This window comes from Lithobates pipiens, unplaced genomic scaffold, assembly GCF_037356315.1.
Source record: "Lithobates pipiens isolate NorthernLeopardFrog02 unplaced genomic scaffold, aLitPip1_a1.2 Scaffold_16, whole genome shotgun sequence".
NCBI lineage: Eukaryota > Metazoa > Chordata > Amphibia > Anura > Ranidae > Lithobates > Lithobates pipiens.
In genome coordinates, this window is record NW_027507748.1 from 155,831,995 (window position 1) to 155,854,884 (window position 22,890).

Here is a 22,890-nt window from a genome sequence, read left to right on the forward strand (position 1 = left end):
GGGGTTGTTATCATGTTGGAATACTGCCCTGCAGCCCAGTCTCTGAAGGGATGGATCATGCTCTGCTTCAGTATGTCACAGTACATGTTTGCATTCATGGTTCCCTCGATGAACTGTACCCCCCAGTGCCGGCAGCACTCATGCAGCCCCAGACCATGACACTCCCACCACCATGTTTGACTGTAGGCAAAACACACCTGCCTTTGTACTCCTCACCTGGTTGCCCCCACACATGCAACTGAACCAAATACGTTTATCTTGGTCTCATCAGACCACAGGACACGGTTCCAGTAATCATGCGTCTCTTTACCAAAGATAACCTCTGGATATGACGCTAAGCACGTGCACTTAAAGAGGAAGTAAACCCTGATGAGTTTACTTCCTCTTTTTTTCCCTGCAAAGGTAAAGCATAATGGACTACTATGCATCGCATAGTAGCCCATTATGTGTCACTTACCTGACACAGGAGCCAGCGAAGTCGCCGCTGTCCCCTGTAGTCCGCCGCATCCATCTTGCTGGTGGCGTCTCGCAGCTCCGCCGCTGTCATTCGGCGAAGCCGCGATGACGTCACTCCCGCGCATGCGCACGGGAGTCGAAAAATGCGGCAGCTCCATTCTTGGAACTGCCGCGTTCAGTGTGCCTGCGCGCCGCTGTCTACGGCGCATGCGCCGTAGACAGCGGTGCCTGTTTTCAGGCAAATATCTCCTAAACCATATAGGTTTAGGAGATATTGCTTGGACCTACAGGTAAGCCTTAATCTAGGCTTACCTGTAGGTCAAAGTGGTTTGTAAGGGTTTACAACCACTTTAACTTCTTTGGTCAACTATGATGAGGCCTGTTCTCAGTGGAACATGTTCTGTTAAATCGATATATGGTCTTGGCCACCATACTGCAGCTCAGTTTCAGGGACTTGACAATCTTCTTCTAGCTTAGTCCATCTTTATGTAGAGCAACATTGTAGCAAAGAGTCATTACTACTTGTCACATGCTCTGAAAGCATCACAAGACAAGGAGGTGAGTGGTTCAACTCCTGCACATAGCACTGTCATAGACAACCAGAAGTTCAGCACTTCCCAGAAATGGTACTGTCCCATCGCTGTTTAAAGCGGTGCTGGAGACTCAAGTGGTTAAGATATAATTTCAGTACTATTTAACACAATATACTGTTGCCTGTGTCTGTGGCTTTTAAGGTTGCCAGTCAGGGCTCACTTAAAACCCCCAACCAGACAAAACTGTTTTGTTTCATTCTATGATCTATGAATGGAGTGGACAGGGCTATCAATCCTCTCTATTCGGAGATCGTGTTTCATTCATATAAGCTATTGATTGGAACAGTTGGGTGGAAAGGAAGGCATATTTGGGCTCTCTTGATGAGCCAATGACAGCCCCTTAGTTATATTAACCACTGGAGTCGGGACAGAAGAAGTTGAACTAAAAGAACAGGAATCTGCACAACACAAGGCACACTTCCTACTAACTGTAAGTTACTGTATGTCTCTTGTGCTGATTTTGTTGTGCTGTACGCTCATGAAACAGATTTTATGGTAAGACAAAAAATTTTTTGCTGGGTATAAAGCATACACACATTTACAGCCTTATCCAATATACAGTATCAGAAGCTTAGCACAGTAAAACTAGTAACGTTGGGGTTATGATAGATTTTTGTACTGTCTTTTGCACTTAATGCTTTAGCCCTTGCCTAATTTTATTGAATAAAGCTGTCCATAGACACTAGAAGGTGGCAGTTTTTTTCATCTATGCCCAGGGTGGAATATCTTTGAGAGCTTGGTAATTTGTAAGGTCACCTCTACCAACCTGGTATGTTTTTTTATTAATGCAGAGAGGAGTGTGAGGCGTGAGAGCTGTGCAGGCAGACACTGCTGGTGTCACTTATTAAGGAGAAAATCGGCATGCCATGTTTTCCACCTTTTTAGATGGATGTTACAGCTATTGTCACACTGAGTCATAGCTGATTTTCTGTGCCGCACAGCTGTTTACAGCCTTTTGTTGTTTTAAAACTCTAGTCTGTGTATGCTGCACAAAGTGTGAGGTGCAGGTTGTTTTTAAGATGAAATAAGAGGTGATTCTTGAAATATGGGAGTTCTCCTAAAAGTTGCATTCCTGTTTGCTATTTACCAAACGTGCATTCAGGAAAAAAAAAATCTAGATAAGGCCTAAAAATTCTACGAAAAAAGCCAGTTGATGAAACATGTTTATTGGCATTCACATATAGTATGGCAATATTAGGCTTCATTCTAAACTCTTTGACTTGCCCTCAAAGCCCTTTATGACCACTCTTGGGGAATAAATAGGACAGGTTGGAAAATCTTGTCTGATTAATGTTTCCACTGAGAAAAGGCACCACTGGAATGGTCTCTGGAACTGTCTGCTATATCCTTTCCCATACCTCCTCCAGACAGCAATGTTTGTGTGACTTGTTGGAAGGTGACTGTATATCCAGCCAGCCAGCCATTCTTAAAATGTGTAGAGCCTGTTGACAGACCATTCATTTCAACAACAAACTTCCTCTAGGATTTTATGTGTATGTATTATATTTGCTGCATGCTATTTACCTGTAAAAGTCACAAGACAAAATCCTTAGACTCCTGCTGGGTGCTGTCATTTTAAATGTGATTTCAGCAGTCTCGGTAGACTCAGAGCTGTCACTCCAGTGACAATCTATATTATTTCTCTATGCACCTCCCCCAGCAGCTGCATAAAAGGTTATGTAGGGAGATAAAGAAAGGGATGAATTAGCTGGACCAGCACAGACTGAAACTTAGACGTTGCCAGCTAATAAGAAGGTTCAAAAGTGACAGGAGACAGAGGGGTGTTGTGCATAAAGTATGACTGGACAAACAGTTTAAAATATTACTTCATTCCCATACCAAGACAACCAACCATCAACTTTCTCAGAGAGAGCGGCTTTATTGAAAGACTTGACCCAGAGCATACATGAAAATGATGATGGGTATCAGAGTAAATATATATAGTCAAATCTTAGTTTTCTGTTCCTAAATTTTTATAATCTTTTCTTTCCATCCTCGCCCACTGAGAGACACTGACTTACAGAGGATGGACTCTTGCCCAGATACTTTAAGGCCATATTTATCTTGTTTCTTCATACCATCTACTAGAGATGCACTGATAACTGCTGTCTAAACAGTATTCCTTTGAAGTGTGTTAAGAAGCTGTACAATGTTTATTGTAAGGCCTCCTGCACACTGCGTTTAGCCCTGGTGCATGAGGCTCCATCATTTAGGTGCAGATCTACAAAAGTTAAAGTGGAGCTCAACCCAAAAGGGGACATTACGCTTGTCTGCCTCCTCCCCCCCTCCTCTGCCACATTTGACAGGGACCTGCATTTTACTTGCTGCTCAATTTGCTGCCCTTTTTCCCCACAAATAGAGCTTTCTTTTGGTGGTATTTGATCACCCCTGCGGTTTTTATTTTTTTGCGCTATAAACAAAAATAGAGCGACAATTTTGAAAAAAACGCATTATTTTTTACTTTTTGTTATAATAAAATATCCCCCAAAAATATATAAAAAAACATTTTTTTCCCTCAGTTTAGGCCGATACGTATTCTTCTACATATTTTTGGTAAAAAAAATCGCAATAAGCAATTATTGGTTTGCGCAAAAGTTATAGCGTTTACAAAATAGGGATAGTTTTATAGCATTTTTATTAATTATTTTTTTTTTTACTAGTAATGGCGGCGATCAGCGATTTTTATTGTGACTGCGACATTGTGGGGGACCCATCGGACATTTTTGACACATTTTTGGGACCATTGTCATTTATACAGTAATCACTGCTATATAAATGCAGTGATTCCTGTGTAAATGACACTGGCAGTGAAGGGGTTAACCAGTGGGTGGCAGTGTAGGGGTTAAGTGTTCCTAGGGGTGTGTTACTAACTGTGGGGGGGTTGGGCTTTCATTTAGTGAACACTGATCTCTGCTCCAATCACATGGAGCAGAGATCAGCGTCACTAGTTGCTAGGCAGAATGGAGAAATGTTGTTTACAACGGCACTTCTCCATTCGGCCGCTCCGTGAGACGATCGCGGGGATGCCCGCGGCGATCGAGTCCACGGGTCCCGCGACCGGACTCACGGGGGTCCCGACCGGTGCGGGAGCGCGCCGCCGGCGGCGCGCTCCCGGTGGCAGGGCGGCAAATTTAAAGGGACGTACATGTACACCCATTTGCCTGCCCGTGCCATTCTGTCGACGTACATTGTCGTGCGCTGGTCGGCAAGTGGTTAAAATGCCCATCAATGCTGCCTTATCGGTGTCCATCAGCAGACTTGTCAATCCTTGCAGTCTTGCCCAGTGTCCATCATTGCAGTCTTGTCCATCATTGCAGCCTTGCCCAGTGTCCATCTGCAGCCTTGCCCAGTGCCTTTGCAGCCTTGCCAGTCTCTTTGCACCCACTGATTATTTAAAATTGGCGCTGATCTCCGCTGACTGAGCGGAGATGAGTGAATGCCGCCGACATACAGAAAGATGAGTGTACTCGGCTAGACTCAGCTCCTCTCATAGTCCCTCCCATCTCCGCTGACTGTGAGTGGAGATGAGCGAGCACTGTCGACATACAGAAAATTGAGTCTAGCCAAATACACTCTGCTTTCTGTATGTTGGCAGGGATCGGCGTATAACACGCACCCACGATTTTCCCCTGATTTTAAGGGGGGAAAAATGCGCGTTATACGCCAATAAATACGGTACTTGTCTGATATACACAGGTCTGACATACAGTATATTCCTACAAGGGGAACTGGGGCTGTGCTAGGGAACTTGACAGTTCATGGAGTATTCCAATTTTCTAGCAAGTCACTTTGCAAGTGAATACAAAATTTAGAGAGAGGAAAAACCTTGCAAGTAAAGCTAGCCATACACTTTTAAATTTCTTTCATTCAGCTCACAAGCTAAACAAGCGAAAATGAAAGGATAAGTTCACCGTTAAAATAAATAAATGCACAATTTTTTTGCAGGTTAAAAAAAAATGTTCATTTACAATTTTTTTTTTCAGGAGCCTGGAAAGCATTGTACCAGCTTTCAGCAGATTGCTGATGCCATGCCGATCTCCTGCCGATTGCAGGTGTAAGCTGGCTGCCCTTACTTCGTAAGGGCAGGCAGTTTCACACTGACAGAATGAATCGGTGAACCACCACCGCACTCAACAGCGCCGTGGTAGTTTGTTGAGAACTACAAGCTGACAGCTGCAAAGGATGCCGCTACTTGTAGTTCATTCATGGTACTCCACACGGTCGCGCTCCAAAAGTTACAGCTGATACGGGGGACTTCTCCCTGTACTACTGTCACACAGAGGTAGCGGATCACTGAGTATGTTACATGATACCAAAGGGGAACTTATCCTTTAAGCAATGGAACCACCAAGCTACCCATTCATTCCCAGTTTATCTCTTGCCTTGACTATTGCAGCTCTCTTCTCAGCAGTCTACCTCTGCACAGGCTATCCCCTTCAGTCCATCATTAATGCTGCTGCCAGGCTCATCTACCTGACCAACTGCTCAATGTCCACCACACCTGTCTGACAGTCCCTCCACTGGCTTCCAATCATCCAACGAGTAAAATTCAACATACTAACAACAATTTACAAAGCCATCCACAACTCGGCACCAAGCTACATTGCCAAGCTTGTCTGTGTCACCCAAAACTGTCCTCTCCACTGCTCTGAAGACCTCCTGCTCTCTACCTCTCTTGTCTCATCCTTCCATGCTCACCTCAAGGACTTCTCCAGAGTCTCTCATATCCTCTGGAACTTCCTACCTTAATCTGTCCAGCTACAGGTATCTCCTACTCTGTCCACCTTTAGGCGATCCCTCAAAACTCATCTCTTCAGGGAAGCCTATCCCACCTTTTTAATTCTTCCATCAGCTCATCCCTCACAATTGTTGCCTTGTGTACCACTTGCCCCTCCCTATTAGATTGAAAGCTGTCATGAGAAGGCCCCCCAACCCTATTGTGTTGAACTGTGTTGTAACGGTACTGTCTCTTTTATTGTAAAGGGCTGTGCAAACTATTTGCACTATATAAATCCTGTATAATAAGTGTAGTTTTGTCGTTGCTTAAAACACAACCATTGTGTAGGAAATAAAAAATCTGTACCATAGAAAAAATTCATAGTCCTCTTCCGCTGTGCCTCCTCAATGGGTATCTGGTGTTCTGACAGTACAACATTAATCTGGGAAGGTTAGCTTTTGGTTGACATTTGTGACAGTGTGAAATATAAATGCAAACAATAACCATTCATCATCATATGACTTGATCACAAGCTAAACAGAATACCTACTGTTTAAATTAGTAATGAGGTTAATTGATTTTTTTTTTTTTTTGCTGCTAAAGTTTCCCTTGAGCTTCCTTGTGGTTTGTAAGTATTGATGGGAAAATACCACAGCTCTTGTGAATGTGATTGCAGATGTTAACTACATTTTTGCCAAATCACAGGAAAGAATCATAAATCACTTGCGAGGCATATCTGTTAATATATACTGTAAATCTAAGGGGACAGTATTCCAAATTATTAGTTCATAGATGGTTCCCTTTTTTCCTTGTCTATTCCTAAAAAGACCCCTTTCTCACGCTGAATTGGCTATTGGTATGAGCTTTTCTGTAATCATTCATGTTCAAGGGCTACACAATTTTTTTTATTTCCATGGAGACCACTATGAATAGTTTGATTAACAACATAAGGGAGAGATAACCACGTAACTGAACAAACCATAAAAAGGAAGGCGTTTTATCAAATTTTAAATTAATAAATACTAAAGCGCTGATGTGATTCAAACTTTGGATAAATTACTTAAAAAAGATACCTAAATGATTACAGCTGCAACCAATAATAAAAATGCTCTCACACTGTAAATGAAGTAATAAATGTAAACAATTGTGAACAATTGGTGCGCTACTATCAACCTTAATTCAATACATAATTCTCCTTAAAATAGGCCCAGGATGTTCCTTATGGGTACCACTACAAGCGTTAGGCTGCCTGGAACTTTGTTAATGGACAATGGAATTCGCCTGAAACCACAGGGGCGTTTCATACTGTACACGACAGGAGATGTTGAGGCCTTGGGTATGCTATGCAGCAGGTGCGAGGGACTGGTCGCAAACCCCCATCCATTTGTCCAATGTCTACACTGTGGGGAGTACCAAGTGTTCCTGAGGTACATGGGGCTGTTACTGCCATCAGAGAACTAACAGCGGACACCACTACCGCTGTCATTTCCACCACTACCCACTTTGCTGCACCTACCCAAAAGAAGGTGGGATACGTAAAAGCCTCCTGCGGCCGAGGCATACCTCAGAGACTACCTGAACCAGATCCAGAGAAAGAAACCATTCCCTAGGAATCCACGACAGGACCGAGTGAGAGATCTGGGGAAAATGTACATAAGAGGACTGTTTGTAGATATGTGCCCGCAGAGGAGTTACGGGATTCTGAGATAGACTCCCTCTAGGGTATCTCCGGAGATGACCCATTTGAAACCTTGTCCTAGGAGATGCTGTGGGCAAATAGCGATGATGTTGCTTTGGCCTTTAATTTGATTGGATAGCCATGGGGGCTCGGAGTACATCACCTTGTGTGGTAACACCTGTAGTTGCTAGCGAGACTTTGACCAAACGTTCCAGTTTGTTTGGATCAAAGAAATTACCTGTCCTAATCTCCTGGATTAGGAAGCACCAGATCTCTGCCAAGGCTTGCCCGATCACAACGGTTGCTAAACAAACGGGTGGCCATGGAATATGGACAGGAATGTCCCTATGTCTCCAAAGAGATCATGCAGGAAGCAGGAAATCTGAGAGAGTTGGTACAGTGAGGCTGTTTGGGACTATTTAAAAGTGCCAAAACCTTTCAGGAAGACAGGTTATTCTTCAATAATGGATGATCTTTTTAACAGATGCCTTCTACATTGGAGCTATTAGAGACACATTTATGCAGATAAAGTGATCATCTGCCGGCCGGGCAAGGATAATGTTGTATACTTCATTACCACCGTGGATACACAAGGAAAAGCTTTGACTTTGCCCCGATCCCCGCTTTTATTGGTGATCATGTGTGTATGTAAGCGCAAAGAATTCACTCACATATACCCAGCTTCAACCAAGTGTATGTTAATGGTCAGGCTCGTAGGCTTATAGCCTTGCTCCTACTCACTTCACCTCCGTGCCATTTCGAACACTGGGGTGACGTCACTGGCTCCTACTACCAACGCGTTGCGTCACAGGTTACGTGACTTTCTCAAGGGAATCTCTGTTTTTATAACTTAACCCTCCTTTAAACTTCTCCACAACTTTATCCCTGACTTGTCAGTTCCTTGGCCTTCATGATGCTGTTTGTTCACTAAGGTTCTCTAACAAACTTCTGAAGGCTTTGCAGAACAGCTGTATTTATACAAGAGGTTGCTGGTTCTCTATCTTCTGGGGGAGGCAGCAAACAATCCCAGCACCTCACCCTCCTGCCTGCCCGCTCGCCAGCCCTGCTCACCTGCTTGCCATCCCTGCTTACAAGGCCCCAAGCCCTGCACTTATCCCATTCCGGTCACGGGCGGCTTTCCTGGCTTCTTCTCCCAGCCAATCCGGTCGCTTATCCTCACTGCCAATCCGGTCTCAGGACTAGCTTCCTGTCCTGATTGGCCAGGAGAAGAAGCAGGAAGACTATAGCGAATGTTGATTTTTGAAGACAATTAGAGCCTCCAGTTCTAATCATGTGCTTCGTAAACAAAAAAAAAACCCCTGCAGAACTCTAGGTGTCCGGCACCTTGGGTGGAGATTAGGGGCAACCGCATAGAGATTAGGGGGTTGAGCCCCTTATGGACGGGCCACCGCTGATTTATACGGAGATTAAATTACACACAGATGGATTCTATTTGCTAATTAGGTGACTTCTGAAGGTAATTGGTTCCACTAGATTTTAGCTAGGGGAATCAGAGTAAAGGGGGCTGAATACAAATGCATGCCACGCATTTATTTGTAAAAAAAAGAAATTTGAAAACCAATTATGATTTCCTTCCACCTCAGAATTATGTGCCACTTTGTGTTGGTCTATCACATAAAATCCCAATAAAATACATTTACATTTTTTGGTTGTAACATGACAAAATGTGGAAAATTTCAAGGGGTATGAATACTTTTTCAAGGCACTGTAAACATTCGGATGCACTGCTTGTGTAAAATATTTATCACTGAACCCTAAGTTCCGAATAACTATTGCAGGTGTCCTCTGAGATTTAAAAACACATTTCGAGTAGAACTGAAGGCAAAACATTTTTTAGGCCGGGTTCACACTATAGCGATGCGGGAACGCCGCGAATCCGCGGCGTTTACCCGCATCGCACACCTCCCGCCGGCAGTTCACACTGCCCTATGCGGATGGCTGGGAGTGTCAATGTTATGTTAATGACACCCCCAGATCCGTCGGCATATCGCAGTGCGATCTGCCGACTCGCACAGGAATCGGATCGCATGGTGTGAACCCCCATGCGATCCGATTCTGTTGCGGACCCAAAAAAGGGTCCCGTGCGAGTTTGCTGCGGGAGCGCTGCGAATTCAGCCATACTATCTGTATGGCTGAACTCGCATCGCTACGGAGATCGGATGTGATTTGCGGTGCGAATCACATCCGGATCTCCCCCCGCAGCAGTGTGAACCCAGCCTTAATCTTGGATAGAGTACGGAAGGATTATAACCCTTGTCAAGTTTTTTTTTTTTTGTTTTTTTTTTTATATATACCAACTGTGACCCAATGGGGAGATTTCCCATTCACTTCCAGTCACATAGCCATAATGGGAAGTGAGGGGAAATTCCTGGTAGTCAACAAAGTCACTAGAACTAGTGTGCCCATTGGAAGATGTCCCGATTATTCCTGTTCTGGGGCCCACTCAAATTATTGTTTTTTTTTTTTTTTTTCACATCCACTCAATGATTGTAGTAATCAGGATAGTCAGAGAGGGTGCCTCTTCCTAACAGGAGCACAGACAGAACTAAAAACCTGATAGGTGTTCTAATCCATTTCTACTCTATCCAAAACTTTAAAAAAATATTTTCTCTTAGTTATTCTTTAACCACTACAATACAGGGCACTTTCACCCCCTTCCTTCCCAGCCCAATTTTCAGCTTTCAGCGCTCTAGCGCTTTCAGTGACAATTGCGCGGTCATGCTACACTGTACCCAAATGAAATTGTTATCATTTTGTTCGCACAAATAGAGCTTTATTTTGGTGTTATTTATTCACGACTATTCACGAAACAATATTTTCTTTTTTCTATTTGAAAAGAAATCCAATAAAATCAAATTTTGTCATAAATGTAAGCCAAAATGTATTCTGCTACATGTTTTTGGTAAAAAAAAAAAAAAATACCGTTAAGTGTATAATAATTGGTTTGTGTGATCACGGACATATGTACGCAAATGATCATGTACATATGTGTGCAGGTGATCACGTACATATGTGTGCAGATAATCATTGGGACATGTGATTTTAGTGGGACATATGTGGGGGACATGTGTTTTTATTATTAGGGACATGTGTTTTTATTATTTGGGGACATGTATGTTTTGGGGACATGTGTGTTTTGGGGACATATGTGGGGACTGTGTTTGTACTGTGTGGTGTGTTGTGTGTTTACACTACACTGATGATCAGTGAGTAAAAAGCTGTAAAAAGCAGCCCATACTCACTGATCATCAGCCGGCTGCAGCGTTCTGCTCTCCTCTCCTCAGCGGTGACTTCCGTGTGAGGAGAGGAGAGCCGATTGCCTAGCAACCGGCTGTTTGTTTACATCACATGACGGCCGTGATTGGACACGGCCGTCATGTGATCAGGAGGGCCAATCACAGAGCCCTCCTGCCGATCTGAGATGTGCCGTGTCCGGGTGACACGAGCACATCGGGATCGCGCCGCTGCGCGGGCGCGCGCGCGATCCCGCTACTCCTGAAGGACGTTCCTGAACGTCCTATCATGAGTAGACTGCTCCCACCCGGCCGTATATATGCATTGGCCGGGTGGGAAGTGGTTAAGGACCCTTTCACACTGGGGCGTCGGCAGTAAAGCGCCACTATTTTTAGAGGTGCTTTACCATCTTTTTTGCGGGGGTTTTTCGCCCGATAACAGGACACTTTTAATATCCGCTAGCGGCCGAAAAAGGATTAAAATGACCCACAAAGCACTCTTTGGCAGTTCGGCAGCGGTGCCCATTCATTTCAATAGGCAGGAGCAGATTAGGAGCAATGTATACACCGCTCCTTCACAGCTCCAAAGGTGCTGCTTGCAGGATTTTTTTTAATGTCCTGACAGCGCATTGCCTCAGTGTTAAACCCTCTGGCTTTCACACCAAGACTGCAGGGGAGACATTTTTTAGGTGCTTTACAGGTGCTGTTTTTAGCCCAAAAGCGCCTGAAAAGGGCCTCAGTGTGAAAGGGGTCTAACTAAAACCTAATGATTTCAAATCTAATGGTTCAGGATAGAATTTATTTTCAGTTTCAGTTTTTTGCAGATTTAATTTTTTTCACTATATACTTTATAGCATAATACATAATAATATACTTTATAATTTCACTTTCTGTGATAATGGTCACAAGGGCAAATAAAAAGCATGAATCTCCCTAATAGGAATACATAGCAATAAAATATAGGTGATTAGTGCACAATTTTAGAAACACTTGTGTATTTTTGTGTTCACTTCTGTTATTATGATAAATGGTGTCTTGCATGTTTGGTTCTATACTGGTAGTTATCAAACCTAGTTTCTCCCCAGATAGGCGCTCTTGGTGAATACATTTTGGGGTTTCAATTTGTTTATATTTGTTACTATAACTGTAAAATCTTTATTTACTTCTGCTTTTTTTTTTGTTTTGAGGGGTTTGTTCTGATTTCAGATCTTCTGACTCTGGCCAGCATGCTTTTGGTGTAATCCTAGTTTGGTTTAATACTAGAATTTTTTTTAGTGATACTAAACACACGCTGTTTAATTTACACCATCCCTTCTCTGTGGATGATGGCACTGTATGAATTTTAATAAAATTCGAAGGACCTTTTTAAATTATTGATATACAGCTGTTTCCCAGCCTATCTGCAGGGAAACATTGGTGGGAGAAGCCTCTGCTGCTGGCCACATGTTCAAAAACAAAAAAAATATCAAGTAAATGTTTTAACTCATCATACAATTTTGAACTCAAATATTTATTATTTTTGAAAAAAATAAATAGGTGTGGGCTATCTAGGGGGAGGTTCTGGCAATAACAGCCTGTTTCATGCCCCTCCTGTCTGTGTCTATTGTTTTATGTGCAAAGAATTACAGGGAGATGATGCTTTCTTCAATCATCATGTAATATCCAGCCCCCATTGTGTGTAGTTGTTTAGTGGCCATGGAGGAGGGAGGGAGTGGGACTCTATAGTCATGTGTACTACAAAGATATGAGAAAATAGGAAATTAACAGCTTAAAAGGGAACTGAAATGGGGATATGCTCAGTAGAGGTGGCTACAGCTGGTCTACACAATCTTAGGTTGCAGAGGAGGCACAGACAGGGGGGTTGGGAGAAATGGTAAACATCAGGATCAACCAGGATTTTTGCAGAATACAGAAAAGGACTGTGTGAGTTTAATGCCACTTTACTTTGTCCGGCAAGCTTTTAAGTGGCACTCAGTTTTTGTTACTCCATATTAAATTGCTATTTACAGGATAATTTCAAAAGCCTGTCCAGAGTGGCTAGTGAGATAAATTGGTCCTTGTGACATGTAAGCGCTAGACAAATTTTGAGAGCAAGAGATATCTGGAAATGTATTAACAGAAGTTGGCAGAAGTAGGTTGTAGTAGTTGCTTGTCACCACCTGAAAGGTCATATGGCATAATGTCGTCTTATGTCAGTTTTTTTGGCTACATATTGACAATAGTTTAAAACTGATCAGGGTACTTTGCATACATAAACACATTTTTATTTCTTTGTTTTTTTTTTAAGGAAGTTGAACTAAGAAGAAAGCGGAAAGAATGTGAAATCTTAGAACAAGAGGTAAAGAAGAAGCAGAAGAGATGTGAAGAATTGGTAAGAAAAATGACTGTTATTTATACTTGACATTTTCTTTAGTGAATGTGCTATCCCTTAAGGCCCCGTACACATGGGCCGAATGCCATGCAACAGACCGGTTCAATTCAACCCGTGTGTATGGCAGACAGTCTGAAACGGACGAGCATGCCCAGCTCCCAATCAACGCTCTCAGCCAATGCTTGAGAGCACTAATCAGAGTGTTCAGGGGGCCTTCTCCCTCTCAGCCAATGGCTGAGAGCACTGATCTGAGTGTTGCAGGGGCTTTCCCCCTGTCAGAACACAACAGCTCAGCGGGGGGAGATTGCTGTACTAACTTTGGATCATTAGTACAGCAGCTCTGACCGGAGCGGACTGTTTTTTGTTTGTTTTTTTGTTTTGTTTTTCGTTCAACTCCTGGGTTGAACTCAAAAGGCAAATCCATTTTGGAAGTGCAATCACTGTAAATCTAAGGGTTAGACCTGAAATGAGGGGAAGCTCTGCTGATTTTTTCATCCAATCGTGCAAGCTAAAATGCTGTTTATTTTCCTTGCATGTCCCCCTCGGATTTACAGCGTCTGTACTTCCAAGTGCACTTGCAGTGCAAAGTGGATTTGTCTTTTGTAAATAACCCCCAATGTATGTACTAGGCTTTAACCACTTGACCACTGGGCGCTTAAACACCCTTAATACCCAGACCAATTTTCAGCTTTTGGTGCTCTGTACCCACATGAAATTTTTGTCCTCTTTTTTTTCACACAAATAGAGCTTTCTTTTGGTGGTATTTAATCACCGCTGGTTTTTTTTTTTTTTTGTGCTATAAAAGAAAAAAGACTGAAAATTCAGTAAAAAAAAATGAATTTTTCTTTGTTTCTGTTATAAAATTTGGCAGATTAGTAATTTTTCTTCATAAATTTTGGCCAAAATTTATACTACTACATATCTTTGGTAAAAATAAGTACAAATTGGTGGATATTTGGTCTTTTAAAAAGTTATAGAGTCCACAAGCTATGGTGCCAATATCTGAAAATTTATCACACCTGATGTACTCATTTCTTGAGACCCTAACATGCCAGAAATGTACAAATACCCCCCAAATGACCCCTTTTTGGAAAGAACACATGCCAAGGTATTTAGTAAGAGGCATGGTGAGTTTTTTTGAAGTTGTCTTTTTTTTCCCACAATTCTTTGCAAAATCAAGATTTTTTTTTTTTCCTTTTTTTTTCACAAAATTGTCATATTATCAGGTTATTTCTCACACACAGCATATGCATACCACAAATTACACCCCAAAACACATTCTGCTATTACTCCCGAGTATGGCGATACCAACTTTTACACAGCATGGCCACATACAGAGGCCCAACATGCAGGGAGCACCATCAGGCGTTCTGGAGCACCCAGGCCAATTCGGACATTTCTCTCTTACATGTAAAAATTATCATTTATTTGCATAGAACCCTAAAACATTATATATGTTTTTTTAGCAAAGACCCTAGAGAATACAATGGTGGTCGTTGTATCTCGCATGGTATTTGCACAGCAATTTTTCAAATGTGTTTTTTTTAAAAAAAAAAAAGTTTTGTGCTTTAAAAAAAACAAAACAGTAAAGTTAGCCCAATGTTTTTGCATAATGTGAAAGATGAAGTTACGCCGAGTAAAGAGAATACCTAACATGCCACCCTTCAAAATTGCACACGCTCGTGGAATGGCGCCAGACGTCACTACTTTAAAATCCCCATAGGCGACGCTTTACATTTTTTTTACTGGTTACATGTTTTAAGTTACAGAGGAGGTCTAGGTCAATAAGACCCCACATCTCACCTCTAGGCTGGGAAGACTGAAAAAAAAAAAGATTCTGGCTTTGATTATAATGGCGAGTCGGTAGAAGCACCAGAGGGCGGCAGGAGAGGGGGGCGTCCACTCTCGCCTCCAGTAAGAACGATCAAGCAGTGGAACAGCCGCAATGATCATTCTTATGGTGTAGGGAATCGCCGGCTGAAAAAGCTGATATCTGAATGATGCCTGTAGCTACATTTATACAATATTTCTAACAAATAGCATGTACATACCCAAAATAACACCCCAAAATAGATTCTCCTACTCCTCCTGAGTACGGCGATAACACATGTGTGAGACTTCCACAGTCTGGCCACATACAGAGGCTGAGTACAACCAAGCATGGCTGAGCATGGCCGAGCATGTCCGAGCATGGCCGAGTATGGCTGGGTATTGCAGAGTATCACCAGGTATGGTATGGCTGGGTATTACCAACTATGGCTGGGTATTGCAGGGTATCACTGAGTATGGCTGAGCATGGCAGAGTATGGCTGGGTTTTGCAGAGTATCACCGGGTATGGCTAGGTATCACCGACTATGGCTGGGTATTGCAGGGTATCACCGAGTATGGCTGGGTATTGCAGGGTATCACAGAGTATGGCTGGGTATTGCAGGGTATCAGAGTATGGCTGAGCATGGCCGAGTATGGCTGAGCATGGCCGAGTATGGCTGAGCATGGCCGAGTATGGCTGAGCATGGCCGAGTATGGCTGAGCATGGCCGAGTATGGCTGAGCATGGCCGAGTATGGCTGAGCATGGCCGAGTATGGCTGAGCATGGCCGAGTATGGCTGAGCATGGCCGAGTATGGCTGAGCATGGCCGAGTATGGCTGAGCATGGCCGAGTATGGCTGAGCATGGCCGAGCATGGCCGAGCATGGCCGAGCATGGCCGAGCATGGCCGAGCATGGCCGAGCATGGCTGAGCATGGCTGAGCATGGCCGAGCATGGCTGAGCATGGCTGAGCATGGCCGAGCATGGCTGAGCATGGCCGAATATGGCCGAGCATGGCCGAGTATCACCGGGTATTGCAATTTATGGCAGAGTATTGGCAGGCTATTGCAGAGTATTGGCAGGCTATTGCAGAGTATTGGCAGGCTATTGCAGAGTATTGGCAGGCTATTGCAGAGTATTGGCAGGCTATTGCAGAGTATTGGCAGGCTATTGCAGAGTATTGCAGGGTGGTGTTGGCAGGCTATTGCAGGGTGGTGTTGGCAGGCTATTGCAGGGTGGTGTTGGCAGGCTATTGCAGGGTGGTGTTGGCAGGCTATTGCAGGGTGGTGTTGGCAGGCTATTGCAGGGCGGTGTTGGCAGGGTATTGGCAGGGCATCGCAGGGTATTGCAGACTATTGGCAGGGCATCGCAGGGTATTGCAGACTATTGGCAGGGCATCGCTGGGTATTGCAGAGTATTGGCAGGGCATTGCGGGGTTAATTGTCGGTGAGCAGCGCTGTGGGCACTGCAAATCCAGCCCACAGCGCTGCTGACACCGATCTCTCCCCCTCTCACTGTACCCAGCGGTACAGAGAGGGGAGGGAAGAACCGTCATTTGACGGAGCGACCTCGTGCTAAACGGCCGCAATGAGCGGCTGCTTACCGTGATCCGGTCACGGATGCTCTTGAGTGCGCGCCCCAGGGGGCACACGAGAGCGGAATTCTGGGAGGACGTCATATGACGGCCTCCCAGAGTTAAGCAACTGCCCTGTAGCCGTCATTCGGCTATGGGTCGGTTGTTAACTGGTTAAGGTAGTATGGGTAAAATTTAACAACTTGCCATCCAGGCCAATTCTGACACTTCTCTCCTAGGTGTAAAAATCATAATTTTGTGCTAGTAAATTGCTCAGAACCCCAAAACATTGAATATATTTGTTAAGCAGAGGCCCTAAAGAATGAAATGGTGGTTATTGCAATTTTTTAGAAAAAGATAAAAGATGATTTTGCGCTGAGTAAATAGATACCCATAATCTCACACTTAAAAATTCACACTCGCACTCGTGGAATAGCGCCAAATTGCGGTACTTAAAAATCTCCATAGACAATGCTCTAAACATGTTTACAGGTTGTCAGTTTAGCATTAGAGGACTAAACTAGTTAGTTAGTGCTACAATTATTGCTCTCACTATAACATTTGCAGCAATACCTCACATGTGTGGTGTGAACACCGTTTACCTATGCCGGCGTAACATATGTATGAATTCGCTTCTGCACGGAGAGATGCTTTAACCACTTCAGCCCCGGACCAATAAACACCTTAAGGACCAGAGGTCTTTTTCCAATTTCGCACTGCGCTGATTTAACTGGTAATTGCGCAGTCATGCAATATTGCACCCAAACGAAATTTGCGTCCTTTTCTTCCCACAAATAGAACTTTCTTTTGATGGTATTTGATTGCCTCTGCGATTTTTATTTTTTGCGATATAAATGGAAAAAGAGTGAAAATTTTTAAAAAAATATATATTTTCTTCTTTTTGTTCTGAGAAAAATCGAATAAACTAAATTTTAGTCATACATTGAGGGCAAAATTTATTCAGCCACATGTCTTTAGTAAAAAAAATGTCAATAAGCGTATATTTTTTGGTTTGTACAAAAGTTATAGCGTCTACAAACTAGAGTACATTTTCTGGAATTTACACAGCTTTTAATTTATGACTGCCTATCTCATTTCTTGAGGTGCTAAAATGGCAGGGCAGTACAAACCCCCCTCCCCCCCAAATGACCCCATTTTGGAAAGTAGACACCCCAAGGAAATTGCTGATGGGTATGTTGAGCCCATTGAATATTTTTTTTTTGTCCTAAGGGATTGAATAATGACAAAAAAAAAAAAAATTTTACAAAAAGTTGTCACTAAATGATATATTGCTCACACATGCCATGGTTATATGTGGAATTGCACCCCAAAATATATTCCGCTACTTCTCCCGAGTATGGGGATACCACATGTGTGGGACTTTTTGGGAGTCTAGTCGCGCACGGCACCCCGAAAACCAATCACCACCTTCAGGATTTCTAAGGGTGCAAATTTTTGATTTGACTCCTCACTACCTATCACAGTTTCGAAGGCCATAAAATGCCAAAATAGCACAAAAAACCCCAAAATGACCCCATTTTGGAAAGTAGACACCCCAAGCTATTTACTGAGAGGCATGTTGAGTCCATGGAATATTTTATATTTTGCCACAAGTTGCGGGAATATTACAAACTTTTTTTTTTTTTGCACAAAGTTGTCACTAAATGATATATTGCTCACACATGCTATGGGCATATGTGAAATGACACCCCAAAATACATTCTGCTGCTTCTCCTGAGTACAGGGATACCACATGTGTGGGACTTTTTGGGAGCCTAGCCGCGTATGGGACCCCGAAATCCAAGCACCGCCTTCAGGATTTCTAAGGGCATACATTTTTTATTTTACTCCTCACTACCTATCACTACCTATCACAGTTTTGAAGGCCATAAAATGCCAAGATGGCACAAAACCCCCCCAAATGACCCCATTTTGGAAAGTAGACACCCCAAGCTATTTGCTGAGGGCCATGTTGAGACCATTGAATATTTTTTTTTTTGTCCCAAGGGATTGAATAATGACAAAAAATAAAAAAAATTTTTTTTTTTACAAAAAGTTGTCACTAAATGATATATTGCTCACACATGCCATGGTTATATGTGAAATTGCACCCCAAAAGTAGACACACCAAGCTATTTACTGAGAGGCATGTTGAGTCCATGGAATATTTTATATCTTGCAAGTTGCAGGAATATTACAAACTTTTTTTTTTTTTGCACAAAGTTTTCACTAAATGATATATTGCTCACACATGCTATGGGCATAAGTCAAATTACACCCCAAAATAAATTCTGCTGCTTCTCCCGAGTACGGGGATACCACATGTGGGGGACTTTTTGGGAGCCTAGCCACGTACGGGACCCCAAAAACCAAGCACTGCCTTCCGGATTTAAATATAAAATGATACCAAAAAAACTGTTAGCGATCGCAGGGATCAGGCCTGACTCTGCGATCGCTGCAGTTATGTGTTTAGTGTTTTGTAAGTGACAGTGATCGATCGATACTGCACTTGGGTGGGCTGGGCAGAGGGGCAAAACGCAGGTGCTAGCAGGTATCTGGGCTGATCCCGCTAACAATGCGTTTTTTTTGGAACCCTGAACTGCTGGGGACGCTAGTATAGATCTGATCAGATCAGATATTGATCTGTTCAGATTCTATACCACTACAGGAGGTTTATGCTTTGCGTGTGGGTGTTAGCGGTACTGGCACTAACCTAGCGCTGCCTGGGGCGACGCAGACCCTGACCCTAAAACCTAATTGATATCACCCGCCGAGTGATCAGGGGGTTAAACCTTTATTGGGTAATAAATGGTGGGTGCCCCGATGCTATAAAAAGCAAACTAACCAGAGTCACCTGTAACACTTATACGGTGATCAGTGGTGAAAGGGTTAACTAGGGGCAATCAGGGGGTTCAAATTTTTATTAGGTAGTATATGGGGGTCCCTGGCGCTATATAAAAACCTGACGGGGAACCTAAATAGCTAACTGGCTAACCAGCGTCACCAGTGACACTTATACTGTGATCGCTGGTGAAAGGGTTAACTAGGGGCAATCAGGGGGTTAAAACCATTATTGGGTAGTATATGGGGGTACCTAACGCTATAAAAACCTGGCGGTGAACCTAAAAAAATAACTAGCTACCTAACGACACTAGTGACACTAATGCAGCGATCAGAAAAAACGATCGCTTAGTGACACTGGCAAAATCGGGGGGGGGGGGGGGTTTGTGTACCTATGTGTCAGTGTAGTGTTTTGGTGCACTTACTTTGTGTCTTCTCCTCGTAGTCCGGTCAAAAAGACCGCCCCGAGGAGAATGACATCACTTCCTCCTTCCTGTGTAAACAATACACAGTGGGAGGAAGTACGTCATTGGTCAGGAGCGATCCAGAGGGGGTGGCCAGAAACCAACGGCCATCCCCTCATCACGGATCGCTCCTGGAGGGAAACGGACCGCCGTATCCAGCGGGAGGGGGTCCGATCGGACCCCCCACCCGCTGGCAGGCAGGCACGTACATCTACGTGCTTGTGCCTGCCTGTGCCATTGTGATGACGTACAATGGTAATACGGCGGTCCTTAAGTGGTTAAAAAACATTTTCATTAATTATGTTTTATTTTTACATTGTCCTTTTTTTTTTTTTTTTTTTTTTTTATGTAAATGTTCTTTTTTGGATCACTTTTATTCCTATTATAAGAAATGTAAATATCCCTTGTGATAGAAATAAGGCATGACAGGTCCTCTTTATGGACACATCTGTGGACTATAAGGCCCCAGGTCTCTCCTCTACCCTAAAAAAGCATGAGATATAAAAAATTAAAAAAAATTGATCTCTGCTTTCCAGAAAAAAAGGGCAGGGTTTACATCTGCCAAAACCGGAAGTGACATCATGGCATCACTTTCGGCCTCCCAGGATCATAGAGATGGCCACCTGGCCAACAACTCCATGGCAAACCGGCAGAACCGCTGGATTAGATACTGGGCACCCCAATCACACAGGAGAGTATGGCAAGGCACCGGTGGGTGGTGGGAAGGGGGTATGTCTCTCCCTGCTGCCTGTAAAAGCAATCCAGTTACTAATCCGGCACTAGGAGGGCTTTTACAAAACAGGGAATTGCTGGCTGAAAAAAAAAAAAGATACCGGGATGATGCCTGTAGCTGCAGGCATCATCCCGCTATAACAGCTGAAAATCAAGGCTGTCCATTTGTTTGCAGAAAGTATTATATTCTTTTACTTGCCCAAAACATTTGTGTCTAAAACTTTATGTGCAAAATGCTGGTGAGCAACAAGTCCCAGAAAGATGAAAAGATGACTCCGCTGGTGAATATCAACAATTTCAATAATGGTGGCAGACCCTCAACATTCAATATAAGTTCTGCGCTCACCTCAAAGCATGGACTCCTGAGCTAACAGGTAGTCATGCAAGCAGGTCCCACACAAAAGGGTAGGTAGTAAAACAGATTACATAGAACTTCTCCAGGTTGGTATTCTCAGTGGGGGCATCAAACCTTATGTGTATAAAGAAAAGGGAGATCTAAGTGCTCACTGTGCAAACATTTAAAATGTATTTAACCACTTCAGCCCCGGACCAATAAACACCCTAAGGACCAGAGGTCTTTTTACAATTTCGCACTGCACTGCTTTAACTGGTAATTGCGCGGTCATGCAATGTTGTACCCAAACGAAATTTGCGTCCTTTTCTTCCCACAAATAGAGCTTTCTTTTGATGGTATTTGATTGCCTCTGCGATTTTTATTTTTTGCGATATAAATGGAAAAAGAGTGAAAATTTTTAAAAAAATATATATTTTCTTCTTTTTGTTCTGAGAAAAATCGAATAAACTAAATTTTAGTCATACATTGAGGGCAAAATTTATTCAGCCACATGTCTTTAGTAAAAAAAATGTCAATAAGCGTATATTTTTTGGTTTGTACAAAAGTTATAGCGTCTACAAACTAGAGTACATTTTCTGGAATTTACACAGCTTTTAATTTACCACTGCCTATCTCATTTCTTGAGGTGCTAAAATGGCAGGGCAGTACAAACCCCCCCCCCCCCCAAATGACCCCATTTTGGAAAGTAGACACCCCATGGAAGTTGTGGAGAGGCATGTTGAGCCCATTGAATATTTTTTTTTTTTGTCGCAAGTGATTGAATAATGACACAAAAAAAAAAAAAAGTTTACAAAAAGTTTTCACTAAATGATATATTGCTCACACATGCCATAGTTATATGTGGAATTGCACCCCAAAATATATTCTGCTGCTTCTCCTGAGTACAGGAATACCACATATGTGGGACTTTTTGGGAGTCTAGCTGCGTACGGCCCCCCCGAAAACCAATCACTGCCTTCAGGATTTCTAAGGGTGCAAATTTTTGATTTCACTCCTCACTACCTATCGCAGTTTCGAAGGCCATAAAATGCCAAAATAACTCAAACCCCCCAAATGACCCCATTTTGGAAAGTAGACACCCCAAGCTATTTACTGAGAGGCATGTTGAGTCCATGAAATATTTTATATTTTGCCACAAGTTGCAGGAATTTAAAAATTATTATTTTTTTTTTGCACAAAGTTGTCACTAAATGATATATTGCTCACACATGCTATGGGCATAAGTCAAATTACACCCCAAAATAAATTCTGCTGCTTCTCCCGAGTACGGGGATACCACATGTGGGGGACTTTTTGGGAGCCTAGCCATGTACGGGACCCCGAAAACCAAGCACTGCCTTCCGGATTTAAATATAAAATGATACCAAAAAAACTGTTAGCGATCGCAGGGATCAGGCCTGACTCTGCGATCGCTGCAGTTATGTGTTTAGTGTTTTGTAAGTGACAGTGATCGATCGATACTGCACTTGGGTGGGCTGGGCAGAGGGGCAAAACGCAGGTGCTAGCAGGTATCTGGGCTGATCCCGCTAACAATGCGTTTTTTTGGAACCCTAAACTGCTGGAGATGCTAGTATAGATCTGATCAGATCAGATATTGATCTGTTCAGATTCTATACCACTACGGGAGGTTTATGCTTTGCGTGTGGGTGTTAGCGGTACTGGCACTAACCTAGCGCTGCCTGGGGCGACGCAGACCCTGACCCTAAAACCTAATTGATATCACCCACCGGGTGATCAGGGGGTTAAACCTTTATTGGGTAATAAATGGTGGGTGCCCTGATGCTATAAAAAGCAAACTAACCAGAGTCACCCGTAACACTTATACGGTGATCACTGGTGAAAGGGTTAACTAGGGGCAATCGGGGGGTTCAAATTTTTATTAGGTAGTATATGGGGGTCCCTGGCGCTATATAAAAACCTGACGGGGAACCTAAATAACTGGCTAACCAGTGTCACCAGTGACACTTATACTGTGATCGCTGGTGAAAGGGTTAACTAGGGGCAATCAGGGGGTTAAAACCATTATTGGGTAGTATATCGGGGTAC

General features: G+C 43.2%; 1 protein-coding gene across 11 annotated transcripts in view; it reads left to right on the top strand.

Annotated features, from left to right (window-relative positions):
- The window catches only part of TSPOAP1 (TSPO associated protein 1), a 376,947-nt gene that overhangs the window by 190,343 nt on the left and 163,714 nt on the right, over positions 1-22,890 (top strand). For all 11 annotated transcript variants that reach the window (XM_077480674.1, XM_077480675.1, XM_077480679.1 and 8 more), the window contains one exon: positions 12,986-13,069. In XM_077480674.1, coding sequence (XP_077336800.1) covers positions 12,986-13,069 — 84 coding nt within the window. The remainder of the gene's footprint in view (positions 1-12,985; positions 13,070-22,890) is intronic.